The following is a 17,201-nucleotide window of genomic DNA, read 5'->3' as shown; positions in this document are numbered from 1 at the left end:
ACCAGAGCCTTCCCTTCTCCAAGMAGAACAATTCCAACCCCTTCAGGCTTTCTTCATAGGAGAGGTGCACCAACCCTCTCATCATTTTTTATGGCTCTCCTCTGGACCTGTTTCCACACTGGAAAAGTTCCAGGGACACCTCTTCCCTTTCAGCTTTTACTTCAATTGCAACTCTGCAGYTCCCTCTCTGCTAGCTTCCCTTCAGCAGTTGCCTTATTTATTAAAAAGCAGGTTTTGATGTTGTGTTTTTGTATAAACTGTAGAAATGGTTTCTTCTTTGTCCATTAGTCCAGGTTTCTTAAATCTTCTTTACAAACAAATTCTTCCTTCATGCAGCATCTTAAAAAAGAGGTGAAAATATGTGGAATCAAACTGTTCCATCCTTCTGCCCCAGACAGGAAGCTCTATCTCTATCCCATTTTACATGGATGTGAGTCTCATGTTACAGGACCCTCATGATGAGTTTCCTTGATCTGTCCAATTATCTGTTCCATTGTATGCTAGTCCTTATATAAAAAACCTTATATATAAAACCTATTGCTTGTCCTTATATATAAAACCTATTGCTTCCATCATGGAATAAATGGATGGATAAAATCTATTATTTTGGAGAAGAGCTCTTGATTTCTCTTTGTAGATTCTCCCTACCCTAGAGTTTTGAGACCTTTCCTTTTCTCTGTTGCTTCACAGAAATKGTTCTCTCCTATTTCTCTCTCCAGGGATGTCTCCATGCCTGGCTACACCTATTGCTATTTTCCCAGGGCACAAATGGAAATCTTACTGGTAGCAAAAGGCCAACCTTTTATAGTCCCTACAATTAAGAAAACTTTGTAATTAAACAAAAGACTCTTTCAAATGTGAGCTGGAGTGCTCATTTAGAAGCACGGAATCAATGTCTCATTTTATTACTGTTTCCTGTGTTGGTTTCTTTACTTGCCTGTTAAAACCAGACTACTTTTTAAAGTTATTTGGTGTAAAGATCAGCCTAAACCAGTGAAGTCCCAGTGCTAAAATGCCTTTGTGAATTGAGGTAGTTGGTAGACTACACATGGGATTAARTAGGTGCTTAAAGTTGCAGGTTTTTAAGTATGCTACTCCATTAAATCCTGTATTTTTTTTCCCCATGTTTTCAACGCCAATTTTTTTTGCTGCCTTTTAGATGRTAAAATTTAATAAGGAAGCCAGTGACAGAATCAAGTTTTTTGGTGGCCTCTGAGTAGCTAGCATTCTAGCAGTCTTGCGTCAATGAGATTGGAGAAAATGGTTATTACTATGACATTATGCTTCCTTAAAATAAAAGTTTTAGAAGTTCTTCTTCTAATATAGAGCTTTGTTTCTTCAACAACAATATGGTAATTTGGCATACTTAAAAATTGATTTAAAATATTTRCTTTTTCCACTTTTGTAAATATATTGTTTTCCCTACTCCCTCTTTTTTTTTCTTTTTGTTCCAGGACCCKTTGCTGCTTCAGGAGACAGTAAATTCTGCTGCTGCTCTTATCATGGCATTAATAAAGGACAGAAACCCGGAGCTGATTGGCCAGCTTTTGGTAGCATAAGACCATAAATCATGTATAGCTTTTGGAAATGTTAGTTTTTCATCTTCTGTTCACCAAAGGTCTTAAGCCATTTTATTTTTTGATGAAGACTCTGTATTTATGCCATTTATTATTAAGATCCTTTAACAGCATATTTTTGATATTTAAAATACAAATCTAATATTATGTATAAAGTGTAAAAGGAAATACAAATAATTCTGAAATACACTGGGTATATTTGTGAGGAATTATACTGGAATGTTTTTTAAAGTATGATAATTTTAAAAGGTGCACAGAGGACTCCAAAGCATTCATGCAGAATTTTAACCATGTGTGTGTGTTGTACTCTAGGACTGCATGACTTAAATTTTATTTCAGATAAATTAATCCTAAAGCACAGCTCMTCTACTTTATGTGAAATTATTTAAAAATTGCTGCTGTAATACTCATTAGTGAATATAGAGTTCATTACAKATTGTAGCTTTCCTGACATCAAGAGAAATGCATATTGCAGGAAATGTTGGAAAGGTCAGGGACCTGTTCTCCATGGAATGAAAATAATCTCAAATCAAAGGAAATATTTGCATAGGTACAAGGTGCTAACCCCCAGTTCTGCAGATGCAGTATGCTCTGGCTGTAGCCTCCTTGGTGCTACATTTCTTCCAGTGCCTGTGTGCCATCATTCAGAATTAGTTCCTGCAGTTCCACTGAAATTGGAAGAGTCTGTTAATTCATGTATGAGAATCCAGTTCTCATTTCTTGCTGCTTAGCAGRTGTATGTAGTCAATAGTGGCAAGGAGACCAAGCATTATGAATTCAAAGATACACTACACTGATAGTCAGGCGTGGACAATTGGGCCAGGAAGGTGAAATGGTGAATGATTATTATGTGGAGTATCTCCAGGTATCACAGCCACTAAGAGGAACACAAGCAGAGTCCCTGCAAACATGTCTTGCCYTATGCATCAGACGCAGAAATTGCATCTGTTCTGCAATTTGTGAAGGGGCTAAGTTAATGTCTTACATACCTGCTATGGCTGGAATAAGGTCTTGGAGAAGTGTGCCGACCAGAAGTGTCAGTGAGTCCAGTGGGTCTGTCAGTTCAGCAAGTTTCCYTCTAAAAATAGTGTTCCTCCCCTTACTCCCATCATGTTCCTCTCCCTCTGGTGCTCAGACAAAACTTAGGACAAAAGCTCCATGCTTGGTCCCCTTCCTCCTTCCCTTCACATGACTATGTGTATCTCTGGTTTAAATCCTTTTTGGAAGTTGACCTTGGTCCCAAACTTCCTTCATTCCATAATAAAATAGAGTTGTTAGCTGATGGTTCTATGTCCAAAGCAGATATTTTCTTCCACACACAAGTCATGCAAAGATAACTAACAAAGTTCTTGTTCATCATCTGCTTTCTTCTTTGCTTCTTTCTKCTCTCTACTTTGATTAATAATTTGTCCTTTTCTGACATTGTACAACATAAGCATTCATATTAGCTCTGTGTATGGCTATACAATAGGCGTATTTTATTCATACATATATTCATGTCAGTTCATATGCAGAGTATGCAAATAAATGAAGAACTAAAGAATTTATTACTGGTATTCATAATTTAACAGGACAGCTCTCACAAATAAGTTTTCTGAATGTACTTTTACATTAATAAATTTGATGATGGAATTCATCCCACAGGCTTTTAAAAGAGATGATGAAAGATGTTTCTTTGAGTGTATTTTGTTATTCTTGTTTGCTTGAAGATCAAAATGCAATCTGTGGTGTGTTTCTCCCAAATAATAAGGTGAATTTAGAAAATCCTATATGTTTTCTATCCACTCTAATTTATACACTGTGATACACCCTTACAATTGGTTTGTGTGTAACATCATTTGCTTAAACAGGCCTGTTATTTTTTAGGGTTGTTTTACTTATTTCATTCTCCTAAGAGGATTTCAATTCATTTAAAAATGATACTTCAACAAACTGCTGTAATTAAAAATATTTTAGTTGTTTATGGACTTATTTTGAAAAGAGAAMAGACAAGGCACAGCAAGAAGTAAGTTTTGGGTCATCCAATATACTTAGTGCTAATCCTAAATGGAAGATAATAAGTTTTATTAATGTGCTGTTAATCAWTGCATTATGGCTTTTTAATCTTTTGCAATCTTTTAAAATAATCTACAAACACTGAAAACTCCATTTTGCTGGAAGCAAATACACCAACAACAGAACTACTAAAACAGATCACAAAATACTAAAACTGCAGTAAAAAAAAAAAAANAAAAAAAAAAAAAGAAACAAAAAAAGAAACTGGGCTGTGATTAATGCTATTGTATATCCAAACCAAATTTAAATTGTTTTTTTGGGTGATTGTTAGTGCTTACAATGGGAATAAAGATATAAAATGAAATTAAGAAASTGGCTGATTGTTTTCTGTCTGTGCATAGCTTCTCACAAATAGCAGTATACATGAGAAACTTGGCAGCCTTTTGTACACACATGCTGTTTTGAATTTAACTAGTGARTCAGTCACCACCCATATAGCTTTGAACATTTGGACAGAGATAACAGAAAGTAAATAAAAGCTCAGACTCTGCCAGCCTTGCTTACCTTAMTCCTCAAGCACTCTAATTAGTATTCCTTGGGTAGTGTTCATCAGAAAAGAGAATGCAGAATGTAGCCCTARAAATGCTTTTCATAACTGCAAAGTTGAGAGAATTAGATTTGTATACTGAAACTAACCCACTTCATGCAAAATCGGAAATCAAATTGTTTGCCTTCAATCAGTTAGGTAGAAGATTTTCTAGTTAGTATTTTTTTTCTTTAGCTTTTCAGATGACCTATCTTAAAAAAAAAGGGTTGATGGTCCTCTAAAGAAGAAAGAAATGAAAAGGATAGAAGATGGTGGTATTATAAACAGAAAAACCCCAACTGTCCCAAAGCTGTAGCAAAAATCAAAGAGAAAGTGAGAAGTTACCTATTGTAATCAGTGGCAAAATAGTCAACTTTAGTTGAGCTCATCTTGATAATTAGTGTAGGCTGCAGAACAAAACCTTTTCTGGATGCCATGGAGCCTTTGGTGTATTCAAATTTGTATTTCTATATGACACCAAACTCTCATCGTCTCCACAGTGGTGTTCCAGGTGCCATGCAAAGAGAAGCATCCAAACGTAAGGTTTCCAATTAGTGCTTGGCAATTCTGAGGATACAGCAACTTTTCCTGTCTGTGGGTCATTCCACCAGAMAAGCATCATACTTTGGTTGCTCTGTTCTCCTTGCCTTGGGCACTTGCCACTTCTCACTTTTTGTTTGGGTTTTATTTCTGATAAAGAGCACATTCACTTTGAGACATGCAAAAGCTTTCTTATTTTATATCTCCTTCCTTTATATCTCCTTCATCCATAACTTCGATCTGAAAAATTTCTAATTCATTTTACCAAGCATCCACCAATGTGCAGATAATCCCTTCATTCCTGTTGAAGAAGGTTTGGGGGGGGGTCACATTAACAGTGTTCCTGTAGGTCAGAGTTTGGGGCAAGACCTACCTTTGTCCTGGCCCAGTGTGACTACTCTGATGAGTGGGGCATATAAATGGCTGGTAGTTGTAAAAACTGTGCTATGGGACAAATTGAACCCATCAGATTATTAGTGCTGATTTCTGATTACTCTCTCAGGTCTATATGCCAGATGCACTAATCTTATTCCTGTCTGACTGGAACAGCTTCCCTGCCTCCCCCCAATATTTTGCTAATTGCATTGATTAATTTAGATRTTTACTAGATGGTCAATTTTTCTCTTTGTGTAGAGAATGATGGAATGGTATTTGGAGGACTTTTAGTAAAATCACAACTAGTTCTCACTGAAACAGGGAGAGCTGCTGAGACTTTAAAAAAAGAGCAATACCAYCAGGGTCTTCCATTGGTAAAATCTGTTATGAATTTTTAAGGTATAAATATATATCTTTGTGTTATAGAAATGTAACATGAAAAGAAGTTCAGCTGTAACTACAGTTGTACTTAAGGCCAATCTTATGGAGCTGAATTCTGAGACTTAAGAAACTGCTTTCATTATTCCTGCCCAACTCAATCAATCCAATCTTTTCAGGTGATTTTGATTAATTTATAATGGCACAAGTTCAATGACTAATACCCTGCTCTGGTGATTACAATGAGATACCAAATGCAAAGTGTTCAAATCTTTGTACCCCAATGCCTGTACTTTCAGCTTCAGCCTGGTAATTTTTTGTGACATCTGTCTGCCTCAGCCCATTCCCCAGAATTCAGTTTATCTTGTGCTTCTGGCAAGCACCAAGGAAAGGAAGCAGTCACCAACGCTGCATTTTTTCCTGGTGTAGGTTGATTTTGATTGACAGGGCTGTAAAGCACTTGTTAAATATACATTTTCTTTCATTATTTCTTCCAGGAATACTCAATTAGTTTAGATATGTAAAAAACACACTTTCAGCACCTGTGCTGAAGAAAGTCCCAGCTGTGAAAATGCTTTTGCCGTAGAATAAAGTCACCTGCCTTGCATACATCAACCCRGGAAGCAAAGTGGCATTTCTTAATATATTTATTCCAAGGTTAATTTAAGCATGTGTTCAATCTTTAGATTGAAATGGATCTTGCCCTTCATCCTGCACCTATTYCTGTTTCAGAAACTAAAATTATAATTCAGTTAAAATGCCACAACACTGAATTATAACATAGTTACAAAGATAAATGAGAGAGTAAGACACTTGGACAAACAAGCTAAAAGGGATGTGAATTTAAATAGCATAGAGAAGCAAGAAGGCAAGAGAGAATATAGCAGAGCTGCACCAGATGGCAAAACCTGCAGAGGAGACCCCTTGAATGGCATGGTAGGCTAAGGGCTGCAGGCAGGAATGATTCCAGGTTCAGTAGCATTTCMGATGCAGCTCAATAAGGCATTTCCCTACTCAGCAGCCATTTTAGATAATCGTCTCCCTTGGTTAGTTGTTTGTTGTTACTTCTGCACCTCTTTCATTACTCTGCCCCCTTCCTTTTGTTTTCATGCCTCAGACTGGACACTTTAGATTTCATATTTGCTTTTCACTTCAGCCATTCCTGTCTTCTCCTGTGCTCTTTTCTCATCCTTCCCCCTACTTCTGTCGCTTATTCTTTCTCTCCACATTTGTCACTCTTTTTCCATTCCTCCCAGCCCACCATCGTCGAAGGAGACAATCCCCCCTCCTTTCCCAGGCCGTGGTCTGGCATCAGAAACCCTTCCTCGCTCCTGGATCGAGAACTGAGGCGTTTGGGCTTTGGCACCTCGGCGCTGCTCACAGCTGGGACCCGAAACAGATGTCACTTCCGCTGCCAGCTGCCGCCAGATGAGCAGCAGCTGCCCGAAGGGACAGACCTCCTGCATGGCAGCTGCTGGGATGACACCAATGCCGCCTGYTAGCTGGAGTCAAGCTGGAAGCAGAGCCATCCCGCTGAGGGGGAAACAATCCGCCCCAAGGTCAGCCCCCCCTTTCCCTGCTTCAGTAGCCAAACTCGGGTTTGTGAAGTCAGCGCCTAGTCGAGGAGCCAGATTTGCAAATCGGTCAGAATGGAAGCAGCAACAAAAAAAAAAAAAAAAAAAAAAAAAAGCCAAATCCAGGTATGGCTTTAAGTCCTGGTGCCTGGAAAAAGTATGTTTTCACTTAGTAACCAGTGGCTTTGCCAGGAATTGCTCACAGACAAAAAGCAAGGAACCCCACGATGCTGTGTTAAGCAGTTCCTTTCCACAGCAGACATGGCCTCATTGAAGCCCCATGAAGTCAACGGGGCTGAAATTTCCGTGCCGTGCACTCAGGAATGCATGGCATCTCCTCCCTCTGGCCATCCTCAGCTAACCCACACATCACCATGCTGGTTATGCTGGGGGCCTATTATTATCATCATCATTAGTTTTATTGTGCTGCACTTCTAAGTGTGTATTTATGCTGTGCTCAACTCCCTTGCCATTTGGTAGGGAGTATTATGGTCTTGATTAATTAAACTTAATTCCAGCTCTGTTTTGGAATTTAGTTGTGATTCCAGCTTAAGCACCCACAGGCCTGTGGGACATGGGGTTATAGGGGCACTTCTGAAGGGCACTTCAGAATTGATTTCTCTTTGAATACTCACTCTGAACCCCGTGGCAGTAGAGTAAGCCTAAAAGAATGATTTCATGCAGGCCTAGACACAGACTTGTTCTCTTCTGGACACTGTATTTTGTCCCTCTCTCCTGTATGCTAGCATTAAGGGTTGTGCTGCTGTGTAGGAATTCAGATGAGGAAGCGGAAAAACTGTTACCTGTCTGGAAATGAACCCTGCAAAACTAAGCCTGGCTAGCTTTCAGCAGATTGAGCAGGTGGGATGGCTTTGGGGGAGGAGGAACATCGTGATTCCTGCTGCAAAGGGATGTGCCGGAGGCGAGTAGGGCTGCAACAATAGAATCACMGATCTGCCTAAACTGACTCAGCCGTGGGGCACTGTTTTCCTTYACTTTGCAGTCTCAGCTCCTGCCTGTGTTGAAGGTGAGATGAGTGTTTATTAATCTCTTTTGTGCCCCTTGTGCACACAGGGCTGTAGGCAGTGCAGGAGGGTCAGACGCTGCATGTGGCTCCTCTCTTTGGCTGTCATGTGCAGCCTTTGTGAGCAGTAAAGTAAGCCCGGCTGTGTGTTGTGACATGCAAASCTCTCTGAAAATGATACATCTGAAAATGCTCAGAGGTGAACTGCATTCCAGACTGGTAGGTCAGGATAAAAAAAAAAAAGGAAGGAAGGAAGGAAACGAGGTGTCTCTCACCCCTTCTGGGAGTGGCTGCTTACAGCAGATCAAAGAAGTACTTTTATGATGGATATTTCAAGAAAAGCTGCAAAATGCCTTGTGTGCACAGCAGAAAACACACATTACTTCTCCTTGGTTGTTTGTTTTTTTCTTAATATTTAAAGCAACTGGCTTCACTGACTTTGGTCTTTAATCCTCTTTTCGACTGTGCACCTTTGTGTAGGCAGCTCCACAGACTTGGAATTAGCAGGATTTGTCCAAAGCTTTGCTGCACCGTGGTTACTTACTGTTACAGGATAAAAAAGGTCATTSCAGTGGCAGCAATGCACCCTCTGCTGGTGTCCGTCAATATTTTATCCAAATTCTTCCCCAAACACTGCTGATGGCAGAGGAATAGCCAGTATTTTTCTCTCCATCTTCTCTGATTCCCAGCAGTGGTAACCTGAGGTGTTGAGATGGGCTGAAAAAACACTGGGCACGGCGTTGACTCTGCAACTATTGGCCCCACTTCAGCCCTAAKGACTACAAAGTGAAAAACAAAGATGCAACTTCCTTCAAAAGGAGGCTGGAAAACACCCTTAGCATGTGGGCTAATGGAAAAATGGGGATTCATGCTAATCAGCTTGTGTGGGTGGAGGATTGCAAAGCATTTGTTATCGTCTGGGATGGCTCCTGCCAGCGCAKATCTGCCTCAGGCTGGATTCTTGGTAGTGATTTTTGCAGACCTTTTTCGTTCCTCTCTAAACATACCAGTAAGATTTGTTTCAGATTTCTGGAAAACCCTAAATTACAGCCAAAATGGGAAAGTTCTGGACAATTCTGTGCTCAAATTATGAATATTCAAATAGTTTTCTTGAATACTATTTTGTACTTCGGTGAAAATCTCAAGTATTTATCTTTATTTTTCAGTTTTATGAATCTTAAGCCAAATCTGATTAAAACTTTAGAAGCAGAAAATACGTAGAAAATAGCTGTAGTGCACTGTGATAGATGTGGTCCGTGACTCAAGTGAGCATTAATGAATGGCTGGGCATTTTCAAAATGGCAGTAAGTGGGAAGCAGGTAAATGTCAGCTCATCCTACATGATCAATCTTATATGCAAATTTTTTTTWAAAAAACTGKTTTTGAGTGTGAAGTAAAATARGAAAGAAAATCTCAGTAAGAAGACACATCCACTAGATTCAGTGAGGATAACAGAATGATTTCTAGTCCATGTTTACCATAAAGAATATCCTTTAGAATGAATCTAATATTAATTTATGTTCTTTATTAGGTTTGTATTTTTCCACAAGAAAGCATTTGGATGGAACCTCAGAGGATATTTCGGGACAAAATGCGATATTGTAGTTATTCATTGTGGAAAAAATCAAGCTTGTAGACTTGTTACAGATAATAATGCCTTGGAATTAAAACACTCTGCTCTTCAGTAGCTCTTTCACGCCCTCTGCAGTTAAAACTCTGTTTTGTGTCTGCGCAGYCAAAGCATGTTTTTCCCAGTTGCAGAATGCAGTACCTAGGCATAATGAAAACTGTAGAATAGTAAGAGCTATTGGAAATTTTTTTTTGTATTACCTGTAGGCTAGGTTGTGACTTTTATTATACTCTCACATTTAATAAGCATTGCAGTAATGCAGATGATGCTGTGCTTTCCCAGTGGTTCCTCTTGCATGGCATGARCTGAGAGYGCAGAAGGAAACAAAGGTGCCCTCYTGGGTGAGATYTTTSCTGGGTTTTKCYAYGTGCAGGCATCCATCTCCACTCAGGTCTGCAGTTCTATGCATATTTGCTGTCAGGTAGAAGTTATCTACAGATGACTGTACAAATTACTTTAAAGCAACTGTGAGACTCATCATTACATGTAACTTTTTTTTTAGCATCGCTTTCAGAGAGTGCTGATCACATTTAGGCACAGAATCATCTGAAGCAATTCTACCCAAAACAGTTATAAATGAGAAAAAGTGTATTATATAAATTGATTGCGCCTCAATTGCATTCAACTAATGTCAAAGACACGTCTAACTTTTGGACATACAAAATTGTAAAATAGTGCACCATAACCCTTCTACTTACATTTGAAGAGAAATATGCAAGAGTGCATAAAAATTTCATTGGTTTAAAGAAGAAATGGTCACTTTCTACAGTGCCAAAGGCCAGTCCTGAAATATCAAGAGCAGGACTCCTGTGGAGGAAAGAAAAAGTATGATATAATTAAGTGAAAGATCATTAACAATAGCAGTAATAATAATAATAATCATAATAAAAGGAATTAAAAGATGCAACAGTCAGAAATGCCGAGAAGGTGATCTGCTGTTTAAAATATCACTGATACCTTATTTTTCATACCAATGACATTTTCAAGAGTGACTGCTGGTTACTGATTCTGGCATGGGCTTCCACTACAGACTAGAACAGGCCAAATATATATATTTTATATATATAATTGAAACAAGAATAACAACTGCAAGCTATCTGGGCTATGGCTCTCACTGTCCCTGCTGTGACACTGTCAYTGCTGTATTCATTAGTAGGAACAACACGAACTCAGACACTSTTCTAACTAAATTATTTCTGAAGAAGCTAATATATTGCTGCACATTGAACACATTACTTTGGGCTTCTAATCTTCACTGAGACATTAATGTGCCAGCCACTTTTAAAGTAGTGACTGTTCTCCAGGAGCTGCATAGCCTAAAATACCCAYCCGAGGAGTGAGGCTGGACACAGATGCTGTAAGGAGGCTGGGGAAGGCCAAGAACCCAGGCACTGCTTGAGGAAAGACAAAGTCCTAGAAAAATGAGGCCAGTGYCAGATCAGAGACACCTTAGACCCCCACTGTGTCTTGCTGCCCAATTTTCTCCCCATAAAAGAGCAAAATGAGACTCATCATTATGCACATGTTTCAGTACAGACCAAAGAATCTGGTTTCCTGGGCGCTAGTCCTGCTCATGGAAAATGAGAGCTGGCAGGTTGGTAAACTTCCCTGTGCTTCAGCCTCTGCCTCTATGCAATATGAATAATGGCTACTTCACAGCAGCATTTCTTACAGTGAGTGTATTCATATTTATGAAGTCTTTTGTAAATTGAAAACCATAAATGCTTGAAAGTGCTGTCTTGTAAAATTTATTACTGCTGAGATGATACTCGAGTGCCGAAAACAATTCTGTGTTTTGGGGAACCCTTGATTAACCAGTTGAACCATGGAGATCTTCGTTTGCCTACATTCATTTTTTTGGTGGCTCTCGAGATAATAGGTGGTATTATTCATGTACCTGAAATATAGGGAAGGACCTTGGACTACAGAATGTATCAGTGTATTAAAATTACTCAGCCATGTTTCTCATTTGACTCATTCATTGTTGTGCAGGAGATTCATGAGTGTTTATGTTGTTTATCAGCAACATGAATTGAGCTGAAATGCTGTTCAGACAGACCCATAGACACTGATGACTATGCTGTTTAGAACTGTGCTTTTTTGGAAGTGTTTAATGGAGGACACTGGATTTCCAACGTGTGTGTGCAGTGCTAGGGGCGCAGGGCTGGTCCCTTTGTGTGTGACCCTGCAGCCCAGGCTGTGCCACCTCACAGGGGGCTGGGTGAGGAACAGATCACTCCCCACCTGRGGAGAGGTCTGGGGGGACAGGCACCCCCTGTTGTTTGGCATTCATTTCCTGGCAGAGCCTTCTTCTTGATCCCTGCACACAATGCTGCAGGTGCATTGTACCCTCACCCCAATCCTGACCTGGCTTAGCCCATTCCCAGCCTAAAAAGCCTGGCTGGGATGGTGACTGAGCTCGGGACCTTGCTCCCACAAGGGACCATCAATGGGAACCATCCCCACATCCCTTTTCACCACTGCTGCTCTCTGCTTCGCGCTGAGGCTGACATTTGGTAGAATGAGGAGAAAAMCCTTGGGAATATTCCACCTGAACAAATTCTTGGGAAGAAAACATATTGATGACAAAGTTGCAGTGATCTCTGGCACCAAATCAGAGTAAGTCAGGGGGTTTTGTTTGTTTAAAACTCATGGGATTCAATCAATTCACCAAAGCCATGGCCTAGAATTTCTGTGTTGCTGTGCTGGCTTCAGAGGAGAGCAGCTCAGGATCTCATCCCCAGCTGGCAGCTCTGCCAAGAGCCTGAACAACACCATCATCATCATCTTCTTCTGAGGCACTGAAGCAAACTGCAGGCTCAGGGAGGAAGCTGGTCAGCTCTGGAGTCTTTGTGAAAKATGTTCAGCCAGGAAAACTAATCCATAACAAAGACATGGCATTAAGCAGCAGAATATTCCACCCATGAGGCAAAACACTATTACATGTGAAATATGTAATGAAATTAAATGCAGCTTAATAATAAAAGAAACCAAATCAAAACAAAACAAAAAACAGAAAACAAAGTACTTGAAAGAAGCTGCATTTGGATGTTGAGCTATGTTTTACTTTGATTGAAAACACTCAAATAGATGTTTCAAAATTTCCCTTTTTTTCTCACTATTCTTATTAAGAAAAAATTGAAAACGGCGTTTTCTGTCTTTGATATAGGTTGAAGATATTCAAATGTCAGAYTTTATGGAGAATCAATAAAATCATCTGTGCCCCTCAGCTCCTGCCAAACAGCGTGGTGAGAGAGATGGTGGATAGATATGCTGGAGGCAGCCCTGCAGGAGGAGGGGGCTGTGCCAGAAAGGGGTGGAAGCACCTGAGAGCCAGAGAAACGGGCTGAAATCCTAAAATGCTGAGCAAGAGGAAGTAAGCGATGATGATGTTAATCTTGGTCCTGCGATAAGCGTTCAGCATCACCTCTTATTGGCCTTTCCAGCGGGATCCCCGCGATGAGCGGTGGATGTTGGGGGGATTGCAGGGACAGGGAGCGAACCCGCCCGGAGCWGGGGAGGAGCGGAGGGGCTGCTCCTGCAGGGGGAGTCGAACACCACGAATGGGAGCGGCGGCGGCTCCCGGGGCTCCCGGGAATTGCGGTGCTGCCGGCTGTAACACGCACCTCTGCACCTACTGAACCCCTTAGCAGCTCAGCCCTATTAGCTGKGATTTATACGCTGTGTGTGATAAARGTTGGCCGATGGGTTTAGCTAATGTAAAGCCGTTTATGATATTACGGATATTAGAGGTGGAGGAAAGGGAGGCCGCCTGGCATGTGCCAAGGCTTGGGATCTCTGCTCTCGATGCAGTCATTCCCAGGCTTGTGGGTACGTCCATGATACTTAAACTGTATTAAAACTTARAAAGAAAGTATATTGCTTAGCAAATCCTGCATAGAATTCTTTAAAATTGCATTTGTGATGATGCATTATCTCAAAAATAATGTCATACAATCAGATATTAATGGATGAGGATAAGTCAGCAAAGACTGAAGATAAATATCTGTTCAATACTAAARCACTTATTCTCTGGTTCTCATTTGTCGTCTTTCTTTAGGATATAGTGTGCAGAAGGCGGGGGCTCTTCCCAAGAGGTCTAGAGCAGTGTTGTGAGTGACAATGTAGAGGCAAGGGAGCTGCACCTGGTATGTAGTTTGGGGAAACAATTACCAGCTCCTCCACGACTGCCAGAGCCAAGCAGGGCTTGAGGGAGCTGCAACAATCCCTGTGATCTCTGTCTGGCAGACACTGAAAGTGCAGGCACATGCACAAAGGCACGTTCAGAGCTGCACCTGCACACGTCTACATTTATAGGTCCTGTCTTTAAGCCAGGGGCAGTCAGTTGTCTCAGTTGTCACCAATCTCTTTATTCTTTTGCACTGTTCGTTGGATCCACTTATTTTAAGCACTAGTGCTGGAAATGCAGTGAAGAAGTGCCTCACCCCAGCTCAGGAACAATTCATAGCTCCAAGTTGATTGGACTCCTTTGCTCAATGTTAAAGTTGTCTAAAGACCACCAACATGTAAGATGCTTGAATATCATAAGGATACTGGATCTTTTTACGCACTTCAGCCAACTTAAGTGCTGAATGTTATCAGTGCAATATACTTGGACAATATTCTGGCTSTATCAGCTTGCTGTATTCCTGATCTTCCTTATTAGATTAAATACAAGAGCTGATAAATGACAGATTCCCTTTCTCCAACTATTTATGAGCACATTATAATTTTCAGACAGATTTTTTTCTCATTGAATGCATTTTACTGAGTCAGCYCTTTCCAATTATTCTGATCTATTTGAGACAGAGATTGAAATTTTCTACTAGTTAGCTAGCTGTTAATTAGTTAGCTTAAATAAGTATACAATAAAAAGTAATTCTCAGTGGCTTGAATGTTAACATTTTGCATGGGAAGATCCCCAAGTACTTTATAAACATTCATTAAAGGTGACAGCAAGCAATGTGTAATAGCCAGGGAGAGCTGTTCCCATTTTGCTGAGACACAATTTCTTAGTCTTGATTTACCCACAGCCTTGACAGCGAGATAGTGCAATTACACATCTTGACAGAAGCACACAATCAAGAATTGCTGCTACCTCTGCCCCAGCTTTCCTTACAATGTGACCCTTCTCTATAGTAGCTCATTTGCTAATTCTACAGAAGCCTTTGACAACCCAGCTGTTTAAAAGGGTTTAGCTAGGTGTTGCATTAAAAACTAGCATGATTAATTTTGGTTTGCAGGTACCCCTTTTAAAATCCACAGTGTCCACATTAAAGATCAGAAGCTTTCTCCAGATAGAAATGTAAAGCAGCATATGGTATAACTATCTCTGAGTATGTTATTCATTAAAAGAGAAAAGAGCTGCTGAAACTGCAACTCTTCCTTGTACTTTCAGTCATGGACTGTCAAGTGAAGCTCCCCTGAAATGGTAACTTTTGATCACCTGGAATCAAGTAAACAAATTGTTCATGGAACGCTGCTGGTCTCCATGCTAATGCAAGGACAAATTGAAAGCTGAGGAATCTCAGCTGTCTGTGTGGAAAGATGAATCATTGGAAGGTTATCATTAAATATAATGGTTGCRAAAATGAGGGAAATAAATGGAAGCAGGAAAAAGACATGCCTAGATGTCCCTCACAGTAACCCAGTGGTCCAGCCATACTATATGAGGTGTTGCTTCTGGAAATTGTAAAATAACCCCCAAAAAATTCAGTCTCCTGCATATTGTTCTGGACTTGCACTCACAAACACTGCCTTCTGTGAATCTTACCAGCTCGCCTGCAACACAGGCCTGGCATGACTCATTTCATTCTTCGTTGGTTCATTTGATTCTTCTATCAGTCTGGCTTCTGTTACTTGTGATTACTCTGCAGTAGATTCCTTTTCATGGTAGAAAGGATTAATGTAGAAGGAAATGGAACAGATAGATACAAACAGCTTGTTTTCAAGACCTGAAAAGCCTTGGGAGAGTCCTTGTGGTGAGGTAACATTGATGCAATTAATAACTCTGGGATTTGTCCTCAGGAAAAGAGGTTCAATCCATTCCTTGTAAATATGAAAATATGTTTCAGAGAAGTATTGATTTCTACACTGATTTCTCTTCTTTGGAACAAACCAAACTCCTTGAGTGTTGGCCRGTTTCTGAGGTCCTGCAAGATAACATGAGCAGAAGTTTTGACAAATTGTCCAAGGTACTTTATCAGATTTCTCCTGAGGAATGGAGACCAAGGAACGATATAGCTCATTAGCTGCCAGTAATAATATTGCACTCTTATCTTCTGAAGTGGAACAGGATTTAAGTCACATATACAACYTATGGTAATCTCCAAGCAAGTTACTATCAGGACAGCAAAATTCTTATGATAAAAGCTCATGTGTTGTTTTGGTTGTCTTGCCACACTGCAGGGATTTCCATCCCTTAGCGATTTGTGCACGGTCAGGGGTAGAACACAAAGTAGCTTCAGGGAGAGACAGACCTGGGAGCCCAGTGCCAGCACTTACCCCTGCACACTGACACTTCCCAGGATGGTCAAGGCCTTCTGGCAGCTCGTGGTCAGAGTCCTTTCCAGGCTGTATCTCAGCCTCAGCTGCAGGTCCTGCTGGCCAAACTCCCTTCTGCTGCACCAGCTGCAAAGCTTCTCCTCCCTTCATAGGCAGCTACTGTCACCCTCAAATCCATCATTTCCAGCCCTGTACTATCATGAGCTCTGTGCTTTTCCAGTGGAAGGCACTTTCATACCTCTGATTACTTTTTTCTGATCTTTGAACTGAAAAATCTTACTGAGCCCTGTTTCCACAGGAGACCAGAAATCTCTGTATATCCCCCTGGTGTTTCCTAGAGCAATACTACCTGCACCCTTTATTTTTTTCCTCCCCTGCTCTATAATTTCAAAGACAAAGCTTTTCTTCTCATTTYTCACACTACCCTCTTCCAGCTGATACTAATGTACCAACTGCACGTGGAAAGGGCCCTCATGGTGCTCTGAAATCCTGTGCTGCCCTGGTGTAGACAGAAGTCTGTTCTGATGTTAAGTAAGTTTACAGAGACATCAATGGGTGATGTTATAATTCAGAAATACTGAGTTTTAGAGACAAATCCTGATAAAAATATATATGCTCAAAGGTTGYATATGTAATATATATATCACATGCACTTATATCTATCTATAAACAAAATCTATAGCTTGTATATAAAAAGTATATGCACACAAATATATGCATATATGCATTTGTTTGCATTTTAATGTCCATGGGCCTAGGAGAAACACATGTAAACAATATGCAGTTTGGGGAACAAGAATAGAACCTGTCAGTATTTAAGATGTTAATGTTTAAAACCAGACTGCAGGTAAGTAATAAACAGGCAYCTTCATCAGACGTGTTCACAAATGTAATGATGACCTAGGTCTGATTAAGGCAGATGTSAAACATGAAAGAGCAGGCAGGAAGCTCCAGGAGGCTGAGAACAAACATGAAGAGACTGGAATCTGAAAGGCCATGAGGAGTGAATGTTGAAAAT

The 17,201-nt window shown here is 40.3% G+C and overlaps 1 protein-coding gene across 2 annotated transcripts in view; it reads left to right on the top strand.

The window, feature by feature from the left end:
* The window catches only part of CRPPA (CDP-L-ribitol pyrophosphorylase A), a 103,870-nt gene extending 101,159 nt beyond the window's left edge, over window positions 1-2,711 (top strand). For both annotated transcript variants that reach the window (XM_057373110.1, XM_057373111.1), the window contains exon 10: window positions 1,455-2,711. In XM_057373110.1, the coding sequence (XP_057229093.1) occupies window positions 1,455-1,559 (105 nt within the window). In that variant the 3' untranslated portion in view covers window positions 1,560-2,711. The remainder of the gene's footprint in view (window positions 1-1,454) is intronic.
* Window positions 2,712-17,201: the final 14,490 nt, after the last annotated feature.

Source organism: Malurus melanocephalus, unplaced genomic scaffold, assembly GCF_030028575.1.
Source record: "Malurus melanocephalus ecotype Western Australia unplaced genomic scaffold, MMel_1.1 scaffold_185, whole genome shotgun sequence".
Classification (NCBI taxonomy): domain Eukaryota; kingdom Metazoa; phylum Chordata; class Aves; order Passeriformes; family Maluridae; genus Malurus; species Malurus melanocephalus.
The sequence above is the reverse complement of the archived record's forward strand: the minus strand, read 5'-3'. Positions and strand labels throughout refer to the sequence as shown.